At 33.5% G+C, this 19,062-nt stretch overlaps 2 protein-coding genes and 1 pseudogene across 4 annotated transcripts; 2 read left to right on the top strand and 1 right to left on the bottom strand.

Annotated features, from left to right (window-relative positions):
• The first annotated feature begins 8 nt into the window (after nucleotides 1-8).
• On the top strand, nucleotides 9-3,779 carry LOC105325005 (L-seryl-tRNA(Sec) kinase). 2 transcript variants are annotated; one of them, XM_034473030.2, is made up of 6 exons: nucleotides 9-207; nucleotides 324-525; nucleotides 767-1,022; nucleotides 1,499-1,703; nucleotides 2,548-2,729; nucleotides 3,508-3,779. In XM_034473030.2, the coding sequence occupies exons 2-6, from the start codon at nucleotides 331-333 to the stop codon at nucleotides 3,693-3,695; spliced, it is 1,026 nt and encodes a 341-aa protein (XP_034328921.2). In that variant the 5' UTR covers nucleotides 9-207; nucleotides 324-330; the 3' UTR covers nucleotides 3,696-3,779. The 2 variants fall into 2 exon arrangements, with proteins under 2 accessions (XP_034328921.2, XP_065923946.1); XM_066067874.1 differs by having other exon boundaries at nucleotides 9-525.
• A 979-nt stretch (nucleotides 3,780-4,758) lies between these two features.
• On the bottom strand, nucleotides 4,759-10,512 carry LOC105337886 (eukaryotic peptide chain release factor subunit 1-like; annotated as a pseudogene).
• A 105-nt stretch (nucleotides 10,513-10,617) lies between these two features.
• LOC105337872 (8-oxo-dGDP phosphatase NUDT18) lies at nucleotides 10,618-16,557 on the top strand. Of its 2 annotated transcripts, none has more exons than XM_011442802.4 (8): nucleotides 10,618-10,715; nucleotides 13,249-13,409; nucleotides 13,637-13,797; nucleotides 13,971-14,091; nucleotides 14,290-14,386; nucleotides 14,744-14,890; nucleotides 15,267-15,372; nucleotides 15,883-16,557. In XM_011442802.4, the coding sequence occupies exons 2-8, from the start codon at nucleotides 13,268-13,270 to the stop codon at nucleotides 16,144-16,146; spliced, it is 1,038 nt and encodes a 345-aa protein (XP_011441104.3). In that variant the 5' UTR covers nucleotides 10,618-10,715; nucleotides 13,249-13,267; the 3' UTR covers nucleotides 16,147-16,557. The 2 variants fall into 2 exon arrangements, with proteins under 2 accessions (XP_011441104.3, XP_065923945.1); XM_066067873.1 differs by lacking the exon at nucleotides 10,618-10,715 and adding an exon at nucleotides 11,227-11,249.
• The last annotated feature ends 2,505 nt before the right edge of the window (nucleotides 16,558-19,062 follow it).

Genomic DNA, 19,062 nt, shown 5'->3' with positions numbered 1-19,062 from the left:
ATCGTTATATTTGTTGCAGATGACAAGGTCAAAGGTCACAATGGCTGCGCCCATGAATTGGGTTTCGCCAATGCTTACTTACTATCAAACTATGTCAGTGCAGTGAATTGAACGTGCTGAGTAGGAATATTGCATTGTTGGATAGAAAATATTAATGCACGGGATATGAACTAAGAAAAAAGTGTATCGACAATTTATTAAACACTGGTATTATACTTATGACCATTATCCAGTCATCTCCAACATATATGCAACATTTAACATGTTCAATGAGAATAAGCATGTAACGGGCACATTGCAGTTTTTTCTGATATTATTTCTAGAAGGAAAATGTTGGACATCTGTGTAACAATTTTGTGTGGCATTCCTGGAAGTGGAAAGTCTACATTTGCAAAATCCCTGATTGATAAATCCACTGTAGCTAGCCAGGGTTACTGGGAAGAATCCAAATCTTTACATTGGCTGCTGGTGTCATATGATGAAATCATCCCAACAGATGTAGAGAAAAATATTATTGAAAAAGAGGTACTTTTTTTTTAAATACATAAGTATACTTTCATCTTTTAAAAGTACTGGTACTTATAGTGTAAACCATTCAAACTATTGAGACAGTGGGATATGCATGCATATAGAATTGTAAATGAATTGAATGATGTAAGAAACTAAGTTGAAAAAAATTTATGCAATAGTCTGGATAGAGTAAATTTACTCGCAAATGTAAATTTTCATACAGCAAATAAGTATACATGTACTTTCAATTTCGCAGATGCCAAATGCCTGGAAAGAATGCAGAGAAAACATTCAGAATGCGGTGGATAATCTTGTTAGGGAACTAAAAAATGAAACTGAAGCATCAGAGACATTGACAACAGGGGCAGAGAATAATGACTGTCATTTTGAAAGTTTCCAAATGTTTTTACAAAACATGAGACACCAAGAAAGTGGCAAAGTAGTGATATTGATTGATGACAATATGTATTATAGCAGCATGAGATACAAGTATTATCAGCTTACACGAAAACGTAAGCCGCTGCCTGCATGTGCATCATTTTACAAAAAGTAGTTACATTTTTCCATATTACTTAATTAGCGAATTCTAACTTTTCATGAACTGTTTACTGTTTTGATTTAACGACATTAAAGAAACAGTTTTGGAAATTATAATTCTTGTAAATGAATGTTTTTATATAAATTTTGTGCATTGAACTTGAAGATCATTCTATGAGACTGAAAGTATTTGACTTTGTTGCAAGTTCCTTTGTAAAATGCATGCACCCCTGGTTTAAAAAAAAACTTATTGACAATTTTTTAAATGATATTCTACTGTACAGTTAATCAAATTGAAATTTTTAAAGTGCAATTGTCAATTTGAAAGATTCGAATTAAGAAAGTACATACATGTATCACCTCAACACATTAAAATCTAGATTCTTATACACATTGTAAATCTATACATTTAAGGTAATCGAGACTTTAAAATAACACCTCTTTATTGTAGATAGCATCAGTTTCTGTCAGGTACACATACACTGCGATACAGAGACAGCCTTGATCAGAAACAGGGAGCGCCAAATACGGCCGGTCCCAGATGACGTCATCCTGAATATGGCAGCTCGGTTTGAAGTCCCTAACCCAGACCAAAATGTTTGGGAAAAGCATTCCATATCAGTAAACACCAACTCCGGTCCAGTGGCACTAGAAAAGTGAGTACATTACCAAATATTAAATGATCTGTGCAGTGTTCTCAGTTGTATGTCATTAGGCAGTGTTATTTTGGCCTGTTTTGGGGCCGAATTTTTGGGGCCGAAATTCGGCCCCAGTCCCAATCAGAAATTTCCTAATATTTTCCCAATTTCTGACCCAAGTGTAATTTTTAACAAAAATCTTTGTACAATTTGTCAAAATTTTCAAGAAAGACTGAACAGAATAATAAATAATTTCAAGAACTCTAGAAAAAGAAGCACAAATGCTTTAATTAGTATTTGAATAAATGATAGTATTAAATGGTTAAATTCATAACAATCAATAAAAAATAGATTTTCCCAATTTTCTTATTTTGTCGCTATTTTCCAAATTGAAAGGGCCTCAGACCCCAGTCCCCAATTGGTGAAAAAAAACTCTGTTAGGGAGCTTACAGGAATGTGCTTAGTGACTCCCACACTAATTTTCAATACGTTGCATTTCTTTTGTCATTTTTACAATTTGGACATAATAAATAAAATACTTCATGAGTTAAATGTTATATGTAGTACATGTAAATACATTTGAAATGAAGTCTATATTAAGTACTGAAATTCTGAAAGTCTGAAATTTAAGACTTGTACCAGATACTGGCAAATTCCTATGATTGAAACTTTGGTTCATTGTCGCAAAACACTGCCAGTAATGTGCAATTCTCTCCCATCTGGGGAGAGCTATATGAACTCTGGGCCATGGCTTGAGACAATGGCTTCTGTTAGGCCTTACAGTATCTTGTGTTAATTGAGGTCATGCACCTGGCACTTTTGCAGTGAACAAAATTATTTTTACGTATATCAACACTTGTAGCTCAGTGATTCAGACTATGGATCTTATAACAAGGGCTCTGTCAGCTCCATCAAAACCCGTGTTAGATGATGTGGATCAAACTTCCAGAGGGGTGGACAGACAGATCTGCAGCGAGAACATGATACATCAGGCAGACCTTCTGATGAGGAAACTGACCGCTGAATACATGAAGGGGGCTAGTCGTAAGAATTTCCTTTTCATTTATTGTATCATTTTCAATGCATGAGAACTGTTTATAAATTTATTATATACCCATTAGGCAATCCTTATAAAAGGGTTGTTTGGAACTGCTACCTGGGGGTTTCTAGACCCAGGAGGGAGGGAAGGAAGGAGGGGATTTTTTTTTTCAAACTTGAAGTTTAACTAATTATAAATTGGAAAATAAAAATCTCCATATAAAAAAAGTTCTTTATGTTTTGCTAATAAAATTTTATCAGTGGGTGGGTATTTCAATGAAGCAGGAGGCAATTCCAAACAAACAATAATTTTATTTTGGTCTATTTTCCTTTTTTCATACTGTTCATTTTACAGAGTGTGATAGTATTTTTTTCAATTTCCACAGTGTGTTACTCTGAATCCATATCACCTTTCTCGGAAACTGTTGGCATTATTTACAATGAACAAATTTTGTCTTGTTCTTAGCACATAAAAAATGTTCCTTTTAATTACCATGGCATTTTTCAAAACATTTGGTAGTTAATTCCAAAAAATTGTTTGGAATTTTATTTCTACTATTAAATGGAAGGCTTTAGGGTAATACAATGAATTTATCAGTAACATTTTGCATTTGTTTGATTTGAAGAGCTGGATCAGAAAGGAATCATCAGATCAAACTCATCACTTTACTTCTCATTTTAACTAATTATCCACTCTTAGAATCTTGTTACTGTTAGACTTTTACATGAAATGAGAGATATGAAAATCATATTTTATTGAGAATTTGTTTTTTTTTCTTTTAAGGTAACACAAGAAGTAAAGACCACATGAGAACATTGTCAACATGTTTAAGTGACAGTAAATCTGACATCTTGCAAAAAATGAAGAAAGGTGTTGTGTATTTTCACTCGTCGGAAGATTTAATCAGCAAACTGAGTGATATTTTTCGTGATAAAATTGTGGTAGCAGGTTATGGAGATTTTGCACGTTGAATTACATGAGAAAATTCAATCATCAGTGAATTGACTGTAAATGTACCGGTATGTGCAATATTCATATAATAAATTATTTTACTCATTTTAGGTTTTCTGTTTTTTGTATTTGTAATTTGATAATCATCAGTCAGTATGCAATAATAGCAAAAGTTGGTTTTGTTTTGAAAACAATATTTATGGCCATGGTACATGGTACTCATGTACATCATTGCTCCCTTTTAAGTTAAATTAGGATCTGAGCGATAGTTGAGATCCTGTAAACTTAATTTAAGCGAGTACTCAACTCCACCATATCATTGTTTTGCATCAAATCGCAAAAGTATGAAAATTGAGTGCACCAATTTCTTGTTACAATTTATATAGCTCAAAACTGAAAAACTAAAGCAAGATTCTAAAATCTGCGAAGACTGCTTCTGGTGATTTTACGTGGATATTAATTCCTCACATTTAATAAGGAATTTACAATATCACCCGTATACATATAGGGACAATATAAAAATTGTAAAAGAGGTAGATAATTATTCAGTGTGTATAAATTTCTCAAATCAGCCTTCTATAAGAATAATAGCATAATCATTTTTAAACGGGTTTTCCAATGGAAAAATACGGTTATTGAAATGGTGAAAATGGCGGGCGGGCAGCTGCCAAATGGGTACCCTCATTGTACGGATAACTCCTCTTACAGTTTTCAAGATAGCTAGGAAGTTGTTCTTTTGCAGATCAATTGTACATATATCAGAGGTGCGCATATTGTTAGGATTTTGATTTCTGGTAATTTATGAAAAAAATACCAGCTTTTGAACTTAGTCATTTTTTGGCAAAATATTGCATATAGGTTACTCCATTTCACTGGATATGGTAGGTAGTGTTGATCAATTCAGGGTTGACATGGATTACGGATACAGTTCACATAAAAGAAAACTTGGTTTGCTGTCACATTGACGGCTTTTCACTTGTCTTCAGATATCTTAATATTGCTCATACTGCTTATGTAAAAACAGTTTTGAAATTTGATATAATATCATACATCAAATATCTCCAATCAATGAAAAAGATTTTAATTTATGACATTCTTTTATTTTTGAGACAATTTCAGTAATGTTAGGTTCCCAGTAATAATTCCAGAATTAAGACATTTGTGTAACAACAAATTTTACAAGTACTGTTCATTATTCTTAAGAGTAACTAATATTCAATTTAATAGTCATCTAAATCCAAGTCCTTTAGGTGAAGGTCAGACAGGTCATCATCATGGTTTAGGAACTCCATCTTGTATCTCAACAATCCTGTGAAAGGAATTATTATGATTTAATTGTAAATTTGTGTATTTTTTTCACCATGGACACAAAAACATTAAAACTAAAAAATTTAAAAACATCTTTTTTTTTCTTTTAAATCGCAGATAAAACACCTCTCTCTCTCTCCTCTCTCTCTCTCTCTCTCTCTCTCTCTCTTCTTTGCAGTAAAGAAATCACTAACCTCCTAATCCACCAAAGCCTCTCACAAACTGTGCCCCCTCTGGTGTTTTGTCTGTCACAATCTCTAAACAGGAACCTATTTAAAAATGTGGAATTAATATGTTAACTTGCTTTCATGAAGAAATATTTCAGCAAGTGGTAGATAAAAGACCTTCTCTCATCAACTTCATGAAAAAATATATTTGATTTTAATTAAGGAATACCCATGTGTTAATACTGAATTACATAAATGTATATTAATTTTAATTACCAAAAGACTTGAAATTGTTGACAAGCCATTCAACCAATGATATCTCATCAATGATCTCCATTTCTACGCCAGTCTTCAAAAAATACAAACCATCATGAAATGTAAATAATCTTTTCCAAAAAAAAACCTTACAGCTATGAGAATTTTCATAGAATTTTTTTTTTGAGAAATTGAAACTACATTTGATGCTTAAGATTAAGATTACTTTGTGGAAGGATTTATGACTGGGGATAAATGCTTCATTTTCCATGTGAGATTGTACATAACATCAAGGTATGTAATGACTGGCTTAATACATGTATTAATTGGACAGATTATCCCTCTGTTTTCATCAGTATAAAAAATTATATTTACCTCTTTGTCAATGAAGAAAGTCTTGTCTTTTTGTTGTTCTGGTCCTAGAAACAGGACTGTGTTACCTGTAATCAAAGCAGGTAAGAGGTCAATGATACCACCCAAAAAATACCCATACAACTGTAAAGTGTCAATATTTATAATGATGCCTAAATAAAGCCCAAAATATAAGTGACTTCCTTAATTTGTCATTTTGAGGGAATTCATGTTTAGAAATAACTTTCAAATATTTGGACAAATCTGTCCATTGCGCTTAAATTGTTGCAAGTCATTGATATATAATCAACAGTAACTTCTTGTGAATTTGACTTGCCCTTACTTTCAGCTCTCTGGTTGAATAAGGTGTAACGAATGATGTCCAAATTCTCCCACACGATCAGCGTCTCTACGGCTCCAGCCTCCAAGGCAGCCATTGAATCTTCCACACCAAAACAGTACTTGCCCGTGTCCTGGGAAATTTCCTCAAAGTATTTGTCTGCAAGATAACATTGTACATGACAGAGCAAGATCAAGAACACATTCTGAAAAGTTAGTACCAGTACTGGCAGCCATAGAGTTTACTGTTGCTGAAATTATGTTAGAGAGTAATCTTTTCATTTGTACAGGTAGATTTTGGTATGCTTAACAGAAAATAGAAAGTGTAGGCAAGCTTTATTTCTATAAATAAATGTATACAGCTTTATTATCGCCCCAATTTATTTTTGCCCTGTTATACTCGCTGAAGTTTTGCCCTGTCTTCAATTGGCCCCGATACAAATGGGTTAAAAGAGGTATAATTTGATAATTTGATTGTAATTCACCCATGCTTAAATTCGCCCACTTACAAAGATAGCAAAAGGGGTGAAAATAAAATGGGGGCGATGATTTCCTTGTAGCATAAGCATAATTGCACTTCCTTCTTTCATGTAATATTGAAGTGGTTGTGGCCATATTGACCATTAATATTACATTGGGATGCCAGGTCATAGGCTTTTCAGTTTCAATTCCACTTCAAACCATATGCATTACTACATCTGCCATACAATAAATGCTCTAGATTGTACCTAGAAGATTTTTCTCTCGGATGAACTTGATGTTTCCCAGCACATCAGCAGACAGAGTCACTGCTTGATGGAATCCATTTTCTCCCCCATAGTTAATGTCCACAATCTTAACTATGGCTTTCTGTAGCCTCTGAAAGAAAAAAAATTATTGCTCTTTGGAATCTACTTAAGAAAAGGTAAATTTTCTGTTATAATCTCAAACTTCTTTTTGCCCCAAAGGGGCATAACTCAGGTCAATGGTCATATGAATATTTCGAAAGACTTCCAGTTCAGTAATGGATCTGTGATAAGTTTAATAATTAACAACCAAATCATTACTATATTTAAATATTGATGGCTATCAAACGTTCTCAGTTTTTTAATCCATATTGTTGAAGAAGAAAAACAACATAATGAAGAAAATAGTAGCTTAATCCTATACTGGTGTCTACCGGTACTCTGTGCTTTGATACTGGATTAGCCATGATAAAGCATATACTTATTTCTTATAATGAGAACTTACTGGGTCTAGAAGGTCAGTTTGGCTGAGTTCGACCTTGAACTGGGCTGACCCTGCCAGAATTAACCCAGATATGTTGATTTTGTCATTCTCAATGAACACCTTCACAGCTGTCTCTGCAACCTTCCTCAGGAAGTTGTGTCTTTTTTCTTCTCTTATTCGTCCAAACCTTTGTGCTGATTGACCTCCTCTGCCTAGAATACAGGTAGATAAATTGAATACAGAGTACCTGTAAAACTAATGCCAAGAAAATGAACAGACTATGGCGACTAGTTACCACACACTTGCAGTAAAATATGTACATTGTAATAAGCAACATGTTTTGAAACTGACTTTTGTATTCAAAAGAACAGGTCTATCTTTTACTACAAAGAGTCAGAATAATTGTAGTTTTATATATCAGAATACATATTATTATATTGAAAGTGAAATGGATATATAAATACAATTACAGTTCAAATAAAATTATAGATACTGAAAAAGCAAACTAATGCAGTACAATCAATGCATCAGCATGAATCAGATTGAAAAAAAATTGTGTACCATGTTTAGGAGGAAGTTCAACAGAGATTTTTTGAAGAACTTCTTTATGGTCACCACAGAGGGTTGCAAACAGGGCTCCTTTTCCATCTATGATGATAAAACCAAACTTGTTGTCATCGGTTAGTCACGCCCTTAACAACTGCAAAAAGTATTATGATAATAAATGTTACAGAATTATTATCACATTCAAAAACATGTAAAATGAATGTATTAAAATGAATCACATTTTAATAAATTAAAAAGAGATTATATTCACTGATACACTTCTTTGACAATATAAATATGAGATGTAAACGTATTAGCTTCAAAAAGTAAGAAATTTTTTTACTGTTTTAAAAATTTAAAGTATTTGACTTTGGTTGCTGATCTGGAGCTCTGCAGGAAAATTTAGGTTGACATACAGCATGTCAACTCCACATCTTTTAATAAAAATCATAAATTTTTGGTTGTTGATCCAAATTTTTCTGTAGAGTTCAGATCTACAGGTATACAATGCAATTTAAGGTACTTTTCATGTTAATTAATTTGAATATCATGTGAGCAGCTTTTGCCTATCATTGTGGAAAAAAAGATTTGTTTATAGATAAAAGCATGTATTGATACCTCAGTATGGAATTTGTTGTCACAATGATAAAGAGAGCGGTTGATTGGTCGGTACGCCTCAAAGTCCATGTTGATCAATTTTTCCTTTCCTTCCTCGGTAATTATTGTTCCACAAAATATCACAAGTCCATTTTTTGGAACTAAAGTAATAAAACTTACAAATGTACGCATTTTGAATTGAAAGTGTATCTAGAATAAAATATGTATTATATATTATTTATAATTTTGAAAATATTTATCTACCAATGTGCTTTTTTCTAAGAGATATCTATATAACCTGTCATTAAAACTGTAATTAATATATGTAAACTTATGGCAATTTATTTTAAAAAAAAAAACATTAAAAAAGCCATGCAATTTAATTGTTAAAAAAAGCAATAGCATATTAAGCCTTCTAAGATATCCCATTTACCCAACACAATATCCTTAAAACATTTATGCAGTACAATGTTTTCTACAAATTGAATGTTTTTGACAGAATGTTTAAGAAATGTTTTAACATGGTAGAGGTCCTTAACCTTATTTCAACATATCACTGACCTGTTCTGTACAGTTTCAGCCTCTGCTGTACTGAAGATATCGCACTCTGGACCGACTGACGGTTCACTCTGCTCTTGATTCTGGCAGCTGTTCCCATCTCCTCTGTCAACATTTTGTTGACAATAGACAACTGTCCATTCTGCGGGATGATCAATGATATCATGCTGGTTCCATTGCTGCAAAAGGAAACATTTAATCACTCACCACTCATTACCATATATGGCCAGAAATTAGTCCCGACTTTTACCCCTTTCTATTTGTAACCAGTAACATTGGTTACATCGGTAACAATGTTTGATTATGAATGATTTTCTAACTTTGATGTACTTGTGACAGGTTACAGTGGTTACTGGTTACATTGGTTACAAAACAGAGTTATGTTTGGGTTAGGGTTAGGATTAGGGTTAGGGGTTAGTTTATGGTTATGGTTAGTTTAGGGTTAGGGGTTAGGGTTAGGATTAGGGTTAAGGTTAGTTTAGGGTTTGGTTAGGGTTAGGTAACCATTGTAACCAATGTTACCAATGTAACCAATTTAAAAAAGACCCCTTGTAAATTATGAAAATGACTGTCACCACTGTTACCCTATGTCACCAAGAGAATATAGCTGTAACCATTGTAACCAAATAAAATAAGAACCTCTGTTAAAAAGAAAAAGGCTTGTCACCTCTGTTACCTCTTGTCACCAATGGATTATAGCTGTTACCATTGTAACCATTGTAACCAAATAAAATAAGACCCCCTGCTAAACAGAAAAAGGCTCGTCACCTCTGTTACCTTTTGTCACCAATACAATATAGCTGTAACCATTGTAACTAAATAAAATAAGACCCCCGCTAAACAGAAAAAGGCTCGTCACCTCTGTTACCTTTTGTCACCAATAGAATATAGCTGTAACCATTGTTACTGGATGAAATTAAACCATTCAGCTGAAAGAAAATAATCAGTTTTGTCATGTATGTTACCCTTGTCACCAAAAAACAGTGCCTTGTTACTGGTTACAAATGAAATGGGGTAAAAGTCAGGACTAATTTCTGGCCATATCTACTCATTACATGTCTAGTAGTAGTAAATACAAAATATGTGAACATGGCAATCCTAAAACTACTTCTACATTGATTCCTTAAGATCTTATTAGTTTCACCAAAAAAATTAAGGAAACAATTTCTTTTATTTTAAACATTTGTTAAATCTCTGTCAAAAATTTCTCATTCGTGTCAATTTCTAGCATTGAAATTACAATTAGGATGTCCAAAAATCATGAATTAGAGAGAGAGAGAGAGAGAGAGAGAGAGAGAGAGAGAGAGATTACCCTCTTGCATTGTCCAAACTTTGAATAAGCTTTTTTACTCTCCACAGTTCTACATCCATATTTGGGGATGATGAAGCGGTCTCAAACCTGCAGGCCTCTGCCATTTTAAATTATTTGGTATATGAAATTTTGTGTCACTCTGTTTAAATAGAAAAACTTTGCACAACATGTGCAAGGGCGTTGCGCAATATATACCAAAGTCATTGTCGACGAAGTGCTTCGAATATACAATAAACCATAAACTTTCACAAACATTTCTCTGCGCTTTTTCAAGATCTTAAGTTGTACGTAAAATTATTCGATCACAAGACAATTTCAAGTACGACTTATTGTTTAGAGTTGCCAGAGAAGCCACCAAGTGTGACCCACCAACAACTGAAATGAGAACAAGAATGACGGTACGTATCTCCTTTTGATGTGTACAAATGTGGAAATTAACAGATTTTGGTATTATTTTGAAACTCCTACTTTCTTAAAACATTAAACTTTCCCGAATTACTTTTTAAGGGACACTTTGGCCCAGCTGTTCAGCGCAACAGTGTCAATTATCACGATAATGTACACCTATCATCTGAGACAGCGAACTTTTGAAAATCATCTATCAATATTGCAATTAAACGTCAGCAGACCAGCTTACATTATTCTCAACTCTTTTTAACTTTTCATATGCTTATGATTACTTTAATCAATGATACGGATCATGACACATAGAAAGCTTTAAAACTCTCTATTTTTAACCATGATATCCATTAACTGTGACCTGATCCTGTGCACTTGTCAGGTAAGTCAGGATTTTGATTTAGTTGGACTGACCTGACCACCCTTTTGAATAGATAAGTCCAAGTAGGTAGATATATAATCGGGTGCCCAAGTCGATTCTTACATTTCACAACTTGAATTAGAACTTTCAAGGAGGAAGACTAAGATTTAAGGTGGGTCGCAGGTTTGCTTTCGTGGTCAAATTCTGTACTCAATTTAGACAACTCGACTGGCTGTTTTGTGCACATTTGTTTATGATGTCATAAAGGAGACATCTCAAGGTTTCCCGCTTCACATTTTCTAACGTCAAATGCTCTTAATTAAATAAAAATTAAATAAATCTAAAATAAAGTAATTCAATTTAGGTCTATAATGTAAATACTTAAGTAGTAATTCATACCAAGTCTTAGTTTTCATTAAAGAATCGTAAGTTGGAAATGCAGATTGGAAGCAATACATCATAACTACGTAGATTATTAGCAAGAATTGGAGTGTTACTTTTTAACTCTATGTGAAATTGTCCATAAAAGCTGAGTAATGACAGTCATGTAGTCTTAAACTACAGATTGCAGATTGGAAGCAATACATCATAACTACGTAGATTATTAGCAAGAATTGGAGCGTTACTTTTTAACTCGATGTGAAATTGTCCATTAAAGCCATGTAGTCTCAAACTTGAGAGAGAGATGTGTTTGTAAAATAGTTTGGGTCGGTAATAATTCTTCAAAAGAAAAAAACTAACAAGCATTTATAGTAAGTATATCATAACTATTTTGACCGAAAAAAGGGAGGAGCAAAGCCGGGGAATTAAATTTTTTAAATTAGTTGCGAAGATTTTGATAACCAGAATAAAAGTCCATATCTTACAAATATCATCCGTTTTCTAGACTTGAGACTATTCGCATATATTGACATCCTACTAGATCACCATGCATTTGAGTAAAATACACATGCTAATGGTGAGCTTTAACAGGTCGGGTACACTACCTTATATGGATAGCATTATTTAACACGTGACAGTATTTTCGTCATACAGATTCTCCAATCCAGTGAATGAGTTGCAATGCATGACGGTCTACAACGTGTCTACGATTCAACAAACGCACGTGGTTTTTGTCTGTTTTATTCACAATATTTAATTGCTTGCCGGAATGTTTGTACATCTTGATTTTTACTTTAGAAGGTAAAAAAGGAAAGATTACGTACCATTAACTTTGTTCCATGCTCACATTGAAAAATACTGTTGTTTTAGTTGATCAATTGTTGCTTCAAAAATGATCAGTATCAAACGACTGACAAACATACGCATACAAGTACAAACAGGTTTTGATAAGAAAAAACTGCACAGTTGTGTATTGGGGACTTTATCATTGTGCACTAGAAATAAATACAGGTAACTGTACATTTGTAACATACGTGAATAGCCACGGTAGTAGAAATGCACAAATATACAAACGCAGAAGCGCAAGCTGTGCAGCATATAGTATTTTGTCCGTGAAGCAATCTGATGAATGTCCCTGAAGAAAATATCAACGCGGATTCTAATAATGTTGCTTTAAATATGGGATATCATGTGAAAAAACGGTACTCGCTGCTTCTAGTTCTATAGGACGTACCTCTCTTTTGAACAGTGACAATGGGGTATTTAAATAGGTTGATATAAGTCCTCATATGCAATACTTTTTAAATGTGAGCATAGAAATTGAAGTTCAGACATAACTGTCCATATTAATTTCATAAATTCTGAAAAATCATTCATAATGAGTTTCCAAAGGACAATTCAAAATGGTATATATTTTCAATACGCTTTGTATACACTGAAACTTGTAGTAGCCCACAATATCTTGCAACTCATTCACCTGATTGGTTTGTCGATAAAAGTAAACAGATGGCTAATTTAGTATGCAAATTTATGCCGACGTCACAAAATATAGTGGTCTCGACCTGTTTAAGAACAGCTAGGATTCTGATAAGTGCATACAGAGTCAAGGGGTATAATCATCTTCAATTGCTACTTGTTACCCTTGGCCAGAGAATATTCCTTTTATAAGAAAAAATACATACTGATTGAGATATGAGCAGAACTTGTATACTTACAAGTCAAGTTAAGTACAAGTCAAGTTAAAGATTTATACCAGGTGTATGCTTATAGTCAATTTCTTTAAACTGCAGGTTTACTAATCCTGTAAGTATGGCCGATGCTTCCCCACATCTGAGTTGTACAGAAACAAACAAGTCGGAACCAGGGGGTGATATAGAGGCAGACTTGCAGAAAATCCTCAATGGCCAACATGTTCCCGTGAATCACATTGCTGTGGGATTAGACAGAATAGGTAAGACAACAAGTGCTTTATGTGTGTAGTATTTCAAAAATGTGACTGTAGTCATTATATCTTGAAGGTCTCAACCCAAACCTTAACCACCACAGATGGTAAAGTGCTCTTGTGACCACTATAGTACTCATCCTTTAAATTTCAAGATATTTATTGTGTTTGCATGATAATTATTCTTTAAAAATCTATCATTCAATGCTCTTAACAAATATTATGGTACTTTTCAGGTAATTTTGTCCCTAAAACCAAAAAGACTGTGTACTACATTGTGGGTGCCATCCTCATCAATGATGCAGGTCAGATTTTGATGATCCAGGAAGCCAAGTATTCCTGCTATGGACAATGGTACCTGCCATGTGGACGTGTGGAGAGGGAGGAGAGCTTTGTGGTGTGTATACATTAGTGGAATCGAAATGTGACATTGGCTTCATTACCCTGAAGTTTTCAAATTTCAAACATGAATTAAGGCAATTTTTTAATTTTGTTCAGTTTTGTATTCAGCCAGTAAGAATTTGGGTGAATAAGGTGAAGTTTATCACTGTAATTTTATGACTCTTACAGGAGGCTTGCAAGAGGGAGGTGGAGGAGGAAGCAGGTTTAACCTTTGAACCCACAACCCTCCTTTGTGTAGAATATGGCTCAGGGTATTACTATAGGCTGACATTCACAGGGCATGTAACAGGTAGGAAAATTATAATCATTGTACAATGTACTTTAGACTAGTTGAAATTTTTTTTTAAAAAGGTATGCGTATGAAAAATTAAATTTCAAAGATTCATAGGGAAACAGGATACCAGTACATGTAAATGTACTTCAATTGATAGTTAAGATTATTTGATAAATTACCATTAAGGAGAACTTAATAATATTTATTTCAAAGGTGGGAAACTGAAAACCCTGGAGCATAAAGACAAGGAATCGCTACAGGCAGAGTGGATAGACCCTGTGCACATACAAAACAAGTCACTCCCCATCAGGTACATTATAGCAAGGCATTTACAATCATCAATGTTATTTTCAGCCCTAAAAATAGGAAACAAACACAAATTTCACCCATGTATCACTCAGTGGTTGCAGCTCTGTTTGGTTGGCTTCATATTTCATAATTATAGATTGAATAAGGCTTAGTATATACCCGGGGGGAGGGACCAACAAATTGCTTTCTTTGGTGTTTCACACAGGAAGTGAACATTGCAGAAAAAATAGATAACCTGTGAATAAATTTCTTGTAATAGCTCATCAGATAAATGAGGTTCTACTCAAATTCTGTGAACAACGTATTTACTAATTTTAAGGTGAACCCCAAAACATTAAGGAGTTGATTTGTATTGTAGAGCCAAGGACATTCTTCCATTGATCAAACTTGGGTACAAACACTGGGAGAGAACTGTGGAACAGCGCTTCAGACCCTGCCTACCTCTGTTGTACAAACATAAACATATCATCAATAGGCCCCTCATTGTACAGAAAATGTCAGATAGGTAAGCAATGAAGCAAATTTCTATTTAATAGATGGAAATATTGTGAAACATGATTACAGTGAACAGGCTCATAATTAATTCATGCTTACAGTGCAGTAAATTTTATCCCCATGTTTTAAATGAGAATTATAAACTTACTGCAAGTTATGTTTATGCAAATCAAAATCGCTTGTCCATGGTGTTTCACTATAACCTTGTTTTACTGTATAAATTTCAAATAATTTTGGTTCATATATAGGGGGTTTTTCATTGATAGACACAATTTTGTGATAGATTTGCTAGAATCCTAAACTATTTCTGTTCTCTTAGAATGTGAATGAACAAATGACATTTATATCTGCCTTACTAGTATTGAGATTTTTAAACTGTATTTCAGTGAGATCTATGTATTGGTGAACTCTGAAGGTGGATCCCACTTCCCCTGTGGTGTAGATTTCAGTAGGACCCCATCAGCTCTTCTGACGGCATACTTTATACTAAAGGTAACACGTACATTAACGTTCCGTTTGGTGAAAGCAATTTATGCCGACATCGATGCAGATTCCATTTCTTAAATAATTTAATATGTGAGTAGTCTTTAAAAGAACGGTAGCATTTCTTTGACTCTGTTAATTTAATGTCATATTATACAATTCAGTTTACAATTCAACTTGAGAATACTTAGAGCATCAATAAGAAGAGTTATACATTTGAAAATTGAAAATTTCAATCATTTAAAAAAGTGCTTTATTTAAAATATCCCTGTTCCTTAGATGAGTCATACAATTATTAACTGACATATTTTTGATGTATAAGAATTGCTATAAACATTAGTCAATTGAAAAAGTCACAGTGTAAGTAGGTACCTAGTACAATGTACATGTATCTTGTACAATGTATGCCCAGGTACAATACATGTACCCAGTAGAATGTGTGAACCAATTCAATGTTTATGTACCTGCACCATCCTATGAGTACCAATTGCTTTTTAAAAATTTGCGATAATTTTGCAGGAGGCTATAGGTAACACAAAAGGATTCAAACCCCGAATCTGTGGCCTGGTCAATCTGGAATACGGTGGACAGCCAGGAAGTAAAGAGGACGGAATTTGTTTCTCCATTCTAGTTTCTCTCGATGCACCAAAACTTCCTGAACTGGAAAACTCAGTGTATAAGTGGATAAAAGTCCAGGACTCAGCTCTGATTCAGAACATTGTCTTACTGTTTGAGGATGGGAAAAGTGTCCCCCTCATTGACTTAAGTGCAGGGAGATCCTAGGTGCTTAAACTGCCCCTAAACTTAGCCTGAAACCATAATGATATTGTATGTGCTTAGGTCACCATATACATGCACAGTACCGTATATCAGGTTTTTTCCGTGTGTATCCAAATTCCCCCTTGTTCGCGACGATTTCTGAATCGGGGAAAATATATCAGCGTAAATTTGATACAAAGTTTTCCTTTTTTAATATATTTCTGTCTTTCCTTATGAAGTAAACAGGTATGTACCGGTAAGAGTACAATGACCTGTTTTCACTAAGTTTTGAGTAGAAATTGCGGGATCAGAGGACAAGCGGCAGATAACAGGTATGTAAGCCTGGTAGTTTATTTAATAATCCATTGACAAGATAATTAAAACGGTCTCTTTTCTTGCGTAAACTGATGTCTAATTACCGTATACTTGGGCTACTGGTACAGTAAAACACGGTTATAACGAAGTGCCAGGGATGGGTGATTTTGCTTCGTTATAAGCGTAATTCGTTATATCCGTCAAGTTTACAACATGTAATATAGTCACAGGGAATGAAAATCACTTCGCTATAAGCGTCAATTCATTATAAGCGTGTTCGCTATAACCGTGTTTTACTGTATATGTAACGGTACACGATCTATTTCTCTGTGACTGTGTGCGTTTCTGAAAATGATTATCGGTAATTTTTTAACATTAAGAAAATCGTGTAAATGGTTTAATTGTCAGAATTTTTCATTATAAAGAGCAGCAATTTAGATACTTTTACTCTCTTATTTCACAGGTTTAAACAATCTTGAATTATATTTTCGCTATGACTTTGAAATAGTGAAAATTTGATTTGCGTAAATTTTATGTACCGTTCCAGGTTCTAAATCGCGGAAAAAACATGACGCGGAAAAAAACCTGATATACAGTATTGTGTTTTATCATACATGTAAATGCTTGTACTCTATGTATACATGTACTGGTAATTTTTTTAAGTGATTTAAAAAGAGTTTTTTTTTTAAGTTATGTCAAAATGCATGTATTTTTTTAATATATTTTGGTTTGTTTTATTTTTTGTTTTTGATTTTACTTTTTTGTTGGTTGTTTTTATTTTATTTTTGTTATTGCATAGCTGATATTAGTGTTGTCTTGTTAGCAAGAAATGTCTTCCGTCTTGTCATATCGATTAGACTCTGACAGGGATTTATTTTGCCTTTTTTTTATAATAAGAACTTGTACATTTACAATAATTTTCAATTACGCTTTGTTCCTTTCATCAGAGAGGAATAAAGCATAATTAAATGTGGGTCTCCAATTTATTGGTATATATTTATTTTCATAGAGCTATTAGATAATTATAAAAATGCTTGATATATATGATCTCATATTTTGTAATGAATAATGATATTCTCATGCCTATTAAATAGGCTATACATGTATTGGAACTCTATTTTATTGACAAACCATTTAAGTACATGTCCAACAATTTTAAAATCAAACACAAAATACGTAACAAATATTTGATTTTAATGTATAAACAAAGATATTCTTCTTTCATGTATATTTTTTACATTTTAAGATAGATATTTAAATGTGCATACACGTCTCAATTAAAAAAAAATACTTAAAGTTTTCACCCCTCCCCCCACCCCAATTTGTCATTTTTACTGTAATATTGTGATTTCTCTGTAAGTTACAACTTTTTGTGAATTTTTTTATATTAATCTCAGAAATGAGAAGAAAAAAATTTCAATAACCAAAGCTATGTCCGACCACCTTTAAAAAGAAATCAAAACAAAACATTTGAAACAAAGAAGCTTGTGCTCTCTTTCTTCATACCATTATTTATGATCTTACCAAGGAACAAAAGTGCAATGTTGTAAATTCATAGTATGTATTGTTATACTTTCATGTTAAATACTGAAATCTGATTGGTTAAGACGCAGTTAATAATATTTTCTATTACCCTCAGCGTTAGCAACGCACTTAGCAACGGGTAATATTATATAAATAGTGCCTGTTTGGGAGGGTAACAGTTGAAATTGACACCCCGAGAAAACCATTGTCAACCGACGCGAAGCGGAGGTTGACAATGGTTTTCGAGGGGTGTCAATTTCAACTGTTATCCTCCCAAACAGGCACTATTTATTTTGTTATACTGAATGTCTTTTTTAAAAATTTTAAGAAAATTTTACTGCTTTTATATAGGAATAACGTGAATTCTACAGCGAACCGTACGCGCATAATTTTCGCGCATGTAATATTTTTTATTGTTATACTTTCATGTTAAATACTGAAATCTGATTGGTTAAGACGCAGTTAATAATATTTACTATTACCCTAAGCGTTAGCAACGCACTTGGCAACGGGTAACATTAAAAAATGTTACATGCGCGAAAATTATGCGCGTACGGTTCGCTGTAGAATTCATGTTATTCCTATATAAAAGCAGTAAAATTTTCTTAAAAATTTTAAAAAAGACATTCAGTATAACAAAATAAATAGTGCCTGTTTGGGAGGATAACAGTTGAAATTGACACCCCTAGAAAACCATTGTCAACCTCCGCGTCGCGTCGGTTGACAATGGTTTTCTCGGGGTGTCAATTTCAACTGTTACCCTCCCAAACAGGCACTATTTATATAATATTACCTGTTGCCAAGTGCGTTGCTAACGCTGAGGGTAATAGTAAATATTATTAACTGCGTCTTAACCAATCAGATTTCAGTATTTAACATGAAAGTATAACAATAAAAAATGTTACATGCGCGAAAATTATGCGCGTACGGTTCGCTGTAGAATTCACGTTATTCCTATATAAAAGCAGTAAAATTTTCTTAAAAATGTATAACAGTATAACAAAATAAATAGTGCCTGTTTGGGAGGATAACAGTTGAAATTGACACCCCGAGAAAACCATTGTCAACCGACGCGAAGGTTGACAATGGTTTTCTCGGGGT

The sequence above is a fragment of the Magallana gigas genome, chromosome 8 (assembly GCF_963853765.1).
Source record: "Magallana gigas chromosome 8, xbMagGiga1.1, whole genome shotgun sequence".
Lineage (NCBI taxonomy): Eukaryota > Metazoa > Mollusca > Bivalvia > Ostreida > Ostreidae > Magallana > Magallana gigas.
The sequence above is the reverse complement of the archived record's forward strand: the minus strand, read 5'-3'. Positions and strand labels throughout refer to the sequence as shown.

What these genes read in the sequence shown, in the direction of transcription:
- LOC105337872 (XM_011442802.4), top strand. Translation starts at nt 13,268, where the DNA reads ATGGCCGATGCTTCCCCACATCTGAGTTGTACAGAAACAAACAAGTCG. An exon ending in AACAAGTCACTCCCCATCAG is followed by an intron (nt 14,387 to 14,743) that starts GTACATTATAGC and finishes TTTGTATTGTAG; the next exon opens with AGCCAAGGACATTCTTCCAT. An exon ending in GTACAGAAAATGTCAGATAG is followed by an intron (nt 14,891 to 15,266) that starts GTAAGCAATGAA and finishes ACTGTATTTCAG; the next exon opens with TGAGATCTATGTATTGGTGA.
- LOC105325005 (XM_034473030.2), top strand. Translation starts at nt 331, where the DNA reads ATGTTGGACATCTGTGTAACAATTTTGTGTGGCATTCCTGGAAGTGGA. An exon ending in GGTCCAGTGGCACTAGAAAA is followed by an intron (nt 1,704 to 2,547) that starts GTGAGTACATTA and finishes CAACACTTGTAG; the next exon opens with CTCAGTGATTCAGACTATGG. An exon ending in ATACATGAAGGGGGCTAGTC is followed by an intron (nt 2,730 to 3,507) that starts GTAAGAATTTCC and finishes TTTTCTTTTAAG; the next exon opens with GTAACACAAGAAGTAAAGAC.